The 6,915-nt window shown below is 56.0% G+C and overlaps 1 protein-coding gene across 1 annotated transcript; it reads left to right on the top strand.

The window, feature by feature from the left end:
• The first annotated feature begins 5,643 nt into the window (after positions 1-5,643).
• LOC131400586 (rhox homeobox family member 1-like) lies at positions 5,644-6,915 on the top strand. The gene is made up of 2 exons (XM_058535298.1): positions 5,644-5,975; positions 6,614-6,915. Exons 1-2 carry the CDS (start codon positions 5,659-5,661, stop codon positions 6,702-6,704), a joined length of 408 nt encoding a protein of 135 aa, XP_058391281.1. The 5' UTR covers positions 5,644-5,658; the 3' UTR covers positions 6,705-6,915.

The raw sequence follows: 6,915 nt of genomic DNA, 5'->3' as shown, positions 1-6,915 counted from the left end.
CACTACTGATCTACCCGTTCCATGCCTCCCTTCTTTCCTTACTCGTTATCTACCTTTCCAAGATCTTCAAGAGGAGAGAAGTGGCGCCTCAGAAGAATGTGCTTTTCAACGTCCTGGTTTCAATTACCTTTCTAGGTTTCCCCAGTTGTCTCTGGAGGAGTAGGTACCCGATTACCACGAATCATCGCTAGGACTAACAATTCCCCGTTGTTCCCGCGGGAAACGGGGAATTGAGAGAGATCTGTTTCTCAGCTTCCTGCCTTCACCGACTCATTCAGATCGTATCCAGTTGTCTCTATATGAGTCTAAACTCGATCAATTCCTTTCCTTACAGTACTACTTCCACAGTCCAAGGAGATAGGAAAATTTAGACGTGAGAAGGGAGAAGGGCTTTTCCAACATCCTCAATAGACCAGTGTATCTTGTTGTATCTAGATCCCTCTGATAACTAGTCACCTAGGGAGGACCAATTTCCTCTTGGACTAGTGCGCTGCTTCAACAACATAGAAGAATGTAGACGTGAGAATAACTCGCTTTCCATTTCCCGGTCGCATGTCACGATCGCCGGCTAGCTCCGCTCAACTTGTCGCCTAGGGACCCTCCGCTCTCTCTTGTACTAGCTCCTTATTCAGACGAGAGAGAAGAAGCTGGTGTGGAGAAGAGGGATTTTACAGCTCCCCGGATTCATCGATTCTCTCAGTCACCTCTAGTTCACACCGGTAAAGGAGCTGCCTAGGTATCACTAGTTCTGTCTGGCACTACGCCTGGATTCCCACAGGAAATGTGAATTGAGGGTTGAGAAGATGGTGTGTGGGGGCTGGGTGACTTCCACTTCAGTTCTGGAAATGAGCCCCAAATGGCCTCTGTCTGTTGGCCCCTGGCTTGTCTATGTCTTCGCTGCAGGCTGACACCTCCGCCCTCAAAAGCCTGCTGGAGACCCACTCCCATTTTTACACATCCACTTGTTTTCCTCATAGAGGAAAGAACCATATGGGGAACCATTTGGAGCCCGGCTGCTTGACGTACCCCGTGAGGTTGTGCCCCACACCTGCTCGCCACAGATAGGAGAAGGCCTGGGCCCCAAAGACCGCAAGTCGCCGCTGCCCCTCGGTGCTCTGTGACCCAGATAGTCTCCAAGGTGCTGCTAGGTGACGTCCCCTAGACGCGGAGGCCCCCGCGCTGATCCCCTTCTCCCGCAGGCGTTCACTCGCCTTCCTCCCCCTCCCGAGGGCGGCACCCACGGGCCTTAGCCTCTCTGGACAGGCTCCTGCTGTGAAGGACTTCCCCACTCACAAAGCTGGCAAGTCCTGGCCCAGAGAAAGCTTGTGTGTCCTACTGCCACCTTGTGGTCATCCGTTTGTCCTCGGTCAGCCCAGAAATCCCTTGCACGTCTACAACTCATTCCCCTGGTTGACTCCAGGTAGCCCTAGTTCACAGCTGACCTAGATCCCACTGCATAGCTCTTCAATTTTAACTGCTTGTTAGAACAAGGAAGAAGAATTTGGACATGAGCTGATGCTGGTCTTCAGCTTTCTGGTGTGGACTGGTTATTCTAGTTATCACTAGTTATCCGTACTCAGATAATCATCTAGGGCCCCCTCCGTATCTATGGTACTGACTCATTATTCCAAAAGAAAATCGGAATTTAGATTTCAGAAGAATGTCTGTTTCCACTTCCGGGCATCAAGGAGTATTCGGGGTTCTCTCTAGAGATCTCCTGGAAGCGAGTTTCCTGTGCACCACTATTCATCTCAGACTGATCGTGCTTTCAACCTAAAATAGAACGTTCGATTGAGAGGCTATGTTTTCCAATTCAAGGAAGGCCTCCACTCCTTCCACTCATGTTCCTTGGGTGATTAGTTCCCTCTGCACCCGGGTTCATCTACATTAGTAACTTCTGAATGCAGCCAGGAGAAGAAGAATTGAGAGTCCGGAAGAAGCTACATCTCAGCGCCTAACTTCAACTACTTATTCTGGACATCTCTAGCTCTCTCGAAGGAAGGAGACACCTGGTGCCAATATCTATAGGACGCAATCCCTGTTGCGACACGACCTGAGACTCATATTACTTTATTGTGGTAAAATACACATAGCATAGCATTTACCCTCTTAACCCTTTGTAAGTGTACAGTTCAGTGGCATTAAAGACGTTCCCAGGGTCGTGCCGCCATCGCCACCATCCATCTCCAGAACTTTCTCACTTGCCACACTGAAACTCCATCCCCATTCAACAATAACTCCCCAGTGCCACTTCTCCCAGCCCCTGGGACCTACCGTTCTCCCTTCCGTCTCCATCAATCTGACTACTCTAGGGACCTCATGTAAATGGAATCATACGATATTTGTCCTTTGGTGTCTGGCTTCTTTTGCTTAGCTACACGTCTGAAAGGTTCAGCCGTGCTGCGGCGCGTGTCAGAACCTCATTCCTCCGTCAGGCGAAATAATCTTCCGCTGTGTGTATAGACCCCGTTTTGTCTACCCGCTCCTCCGTCCCTGGACGCTTGACTTGTCTCCACCTCTTGGCTCTTGTCCACAGTGCTGCTCTGAACACGGGTCTACAAACCTCTGTTCAAGTCCCCGCTTTCAGTCCTTTGGGGGTGTATACCCAGAAGTGGAATGGCTGGATCCTCTGGTCATTCTGGGTGTCATTTTTGGAGGAACCACCGCACCGTTTTCCACAGCGGCTGCAACATTTGCGCTCCCACCGGGAAGGCCCAGGGTTCCGGTTTCTCCAGGCCCTGGCCAACACGTCTCCTTTTCCCTTGTGTTGAGACTCGCCAGCCTGCTGGGTGTCAAGTGGTCTGTCATTGCGGTCTGGCTGCAGACCAGCACTTGAGAAGAGTATGTTTTCAGCCCTCTGGCTTCAAATGCTTATTCGGCTTCTATACGGTTGTCTCTACTGAAATCTTAACTAAGTCATTGTCGTGATCTGCGTTACTCAGTGAAGAGTCATAACAGAAGAAGTGAGAAGAGTGTGCTCCCCAGCATCCTAGAGTCAAAGTGTTCTAGAGATCTGGGAAAGTAGTTACCTGGTTACTACTAGGTATCTTCGTCCTGATGCATCCTTTCAATAGGAAATAAGAGTTCTGGAAATCTTATCATAAAGAATTACAAAATGTTGTATATCTTGTTATAATTATAAGGAATTCATGGAAATCTCAGATGTGAGCGACCACACGAGCCGAACTGTAAGGGATGTGCCAGCTCGGCTGATGCCAGCCAGGAGCATCACATGGTAGGTCTCTGATGTTATATCGGATCCCGAGCCACAACCGATCCCAGGCTCTCCAGCCAAGAGAGGGTGAGGCCTGCAGAATCCAGCCAGAGCCAGCCTGAGGAGGAGACAGCTTGCTTCAAGTCAGGGGGGAGGCCGTGGGAGGGAAATCCCTTGATGGCTTTTTCCAAGTGAATTCAACCATCATCCTGTAACCGGTTTCCTACCCACCCTCGGGGAACAAGAGGCAGAGGCAAGGTATCTTTCTGTGTTTTGCACAGTAGGTGAGGTGAGTAGGGCCCACCATACCTTGAGGGGCTATGAAAATGGTTTCACTTAATTTATTAAATGGACCTGATGACAATGGTGGCTGTGAAGGTCAAAATAGGGTGAGTCCTGTACATTGTCAAGCATGTGGACCATTCTCAGAAGCTCCTGTCGATACTGCTCAGGATATTAACACGTCCCGGGGCGCCTGCAACACCCTTGTTGAAGGGAGGGACAGAGCCCTCACTCTGCCCTGGCTCTCTCTCCCTTTTTATTTTTTATTTTTATTTATTTATTTATTTATTTATTTATTTATTTATTTATTTATTTATTGCTGAGGAAGATTGGCCCTGAGGTAACGTCTGTTGCCAATCTTCCCCTCTTTTTCTTCGTTTTTGCTGAGGATGATCTCTGCCCGTCCTCCTCTCTTTTGTATGTGCGGTGGCGCGGCAGCACGGCTTGATGAGCAGTGCGTGGGTCCGCTCCCGGGATCCGAACCTGCGAACCCCAGGCCGAAGAAGCAGAGCGGGCGGACCCGACCACCACGCCACCGGGCGGGCCCCCTGGCTCTCTTTTATGTGACATGTATCAGGGGAGAACAAGAGCTCAGGAAGACAGGTCTGGAGGAAGAGAGAGGGAAGAAGAGGACGAGGGGGAGGAGGGAGAGGAGTGCATGGGAGGGAGGAGGAGGAAAATGACCGCGAGGAGGGGGAGGAGAAAACAGCGGGAACTAACCCAAGTCCACAGCACCCGACCAGCACAGGAAACCCGCGCGCTTTTTAGGGGACCTGCAGCCAGAGGCGTGGTGGCGGAGCACAGCACGGAGGATGTCGCACGCTCCACAATCGCGTCCAGGGCCAAAGCAAGGGCCACGTGCAGTGTGAGCATTCTCGGATGCAAGAAACACTGGGCAGGCTTCTACACTTGTGCTCTGACGGGGGTCGGGGGTCGTTACTCCCAACCTGGAGTACTTGTTGCTTTCGCAAGGGATGGCTTGGGTTTCTTGCACCCTGCATCTGAGCACCCAGAGAGCTCCGCAAACACAGGCCCAAGCTCCCTCTCCCCCGCACCGGTGGAGAGCACGGCTGGCTCTGCTTTCAGCGCATTCTTGCAAAAACCCAGCAAGCAGTCTCCTAGCTCATTCTTGCCTCTGAACCACTAGCCCGATTCCTGGACCTCGGGGGCGCATGGAAGAGAACCAGAGTCCCATTCGTTCTTGGGGAGGGGAGAGTCCTGCTCCCAGCCCACAAGGCAAGGGAAAGGACCTTCCCTTCAGCGCGCTGGGGCTGCTAGGGGCTCCGCGCTTTCTCCAGCCCTCTGTGTGCATCTCTCGCTCTGCAAGACCCAAGGGCAAGGAGCCCCGCGCCCAGCGGCGGGCCTCGAGGGCCAGGCGGAGAGACGTTCTCCCGACACTGCCCCAAGGGCTCCCGGGGTTCGTGTGAGGTCTCGTTGCCCCGCCCCTACCCGCGCCCCAAATCCGCGGGCACCATCCAGCAAAGCCCCTTCCTCAGGCCAGTCCCCCGGCCCCGACGGACGCGGGAGGCGTCAGCTAAGCCGCAAGTTGGAGCTCCCCTGCCCCACACTTGCACGCCCCCTCCCAGCACCCTGCCGGCCAGCGCTCCACCCACTTGCGGGCCCCGCCCCGGCCGCCCGCGCGCCCCAGCAGGTCCCACCCACCGCACGCACGGCGCGACTGCACGTGAGGAGAAGAGCAGTCGTCTAAGCCGGAGCCTGGAGACCTGGCCGCTGGAGCCGATGCGCTATAAAGCGAAGCCGGCGCCAGCAAGAGGACCCCGCCCAGGGATGGCCGCGGCTCGCCGCGCAGAGTCTGCGGGGGCGCCCCGCTGCGTCCGCGGCATGGAGCCTGCGCCCGGGGGCAGCCGCCGGGGAGTCGTGGAGCTCCGGGAAGAACTGCAAGGTGAGTGCCTGGACCGGGACAGGTGCTTTGGGCAACTCCAGGAAACGTCCTTTCCCTGGGAGAGGCGGGAGCACGGGACGCCGCTGCTGCGCCGCCGCCTTCGCTGCTCTCAGCTCGCGGGCCTGCGCCTCCCTCTGCCCCCCGCCCGCCCCCCGCCCCCCGCCCCCCGCCCCCGGCCCCCGGCCCCCGCCGCCCGCGCTCCCACGCCCGGATGTGTCTCTTTTCCTCTCCGGAGACCAAGCCCTCCGCGATCTCAGGGATGGGAACAGGAGGAGACATCGTCGAGGAGGATCGAAGGTCCGAAGCTGAGCAGGGAGCAGCGGACGAAGGAGAACAAGGCCAGGTTGGCGCAGGAGCTCGGGGCCCCGTGGACCCGGAGAAGGAGGAAGGCGGCGGCGGCTGGGAGCCCCCGCAGCAGGAGCAGCAGCTTCAGGAGCCCTCCCACGTGGCCCCCGGGGGTCTGCAGCCCCGCGACAGGCAGCCGGGCCTCCCCCGCCACACGTTCACCGGGTTGCGCCTGAAGGGGCTGGAGAGCGTTTTCCAGCGCACTCAATACCCCGACGTGTTCAGCGCGCGGTAAGCCGCTTGCTCTGGAGGCGCCCGGTGCTCTAGGGCGCTCGGGCTCCTCCGTCCAGTCCCGGGGCGCCTGCGGGGCTTTCCCGGGTCTCTTTCCCTCCACTCCAGAGCCAGAGCTCCCCAGCGGGCTCCAGGCCACTGGAGTCTGCCCGCCCTTGAGCCCGCGGTGGGGGCGATGCCCACCGCGCATCAAGGGAAATGTCTGCAGGCAGTACAGCAGTGGCTCAAGCCAGGGAACTTTGGCCGCGCTCCTGTTTGGGGAAAGCGGGTTCTGTTGGATCAGGACGGATCAGGGGGAGGAGAGTGAGGCACCGTCGTGCAAGTGCACGGCTGGATCTTGCCTTAACTTACAAGGGTGATCCTTTGGTCCTCGTGGAATTCTCGTGCATTAGTCTTGAGTTTGAAACCCTACCTTAAGAATCGTGAATCCTGAGTCCTGAGTTTCTCAGCGCTCCCTTAAGCTTTGCACACAAAGGAAAATCGCCCCTGAAGCCAGGCTGGAGCTGGCTGTGACCCAAGCGCACAATGCTGGGGCATTTGGGAGGAGAGACGCTGGGAAGCCAGCATGAAATGCGCATTGTCTATCTCGCGACCCCCACGACTCCCGATAGTGACTGTTTGCCATTTTCTCCCCTCAGAAAGGAGCTCGCCTTCCTCCTGGATGTGGCTGAACCCAGAGCGCAGGTCAGTGAACCTGAACACGGCGATTCTGCAGGGCCGCCGGTCTAGAACCTGCTTCAGGACTTGGACACTTTGGTTCTAGTCGTTCTCACCTTGTTGTTTTTTGTTGCCCTTTCCATGTCTGGGGAGCGAGTTTTGAAATGTGGGGGCTTTGGCAAGTGGAACCTGGGATATGTCGGGCCCCGCCTATGGAAATTGCCCATTCTCAGAGGGAGCGTGAGTTCCTAAAGGGAAAACAATAAAATCCAAGAGAACCCAA

Source organism: Diceros bicornis, chromosome X, assembly GCF_020826845.1.
Source record: "Diceros bicornis minor isolate mBicDic1 chromosome X, mDicBic1.mat.cur, whole genome shotgun sequence".
NCBI lineage: Eukaryota > Metazoa > Chordata > Mammalia > Perissodactyla > Rhinocerotidae > Diceros > Diceros bicornis.
This window is presented reverse-complemented; position numbering and strand designations above follow the sequence as displayed.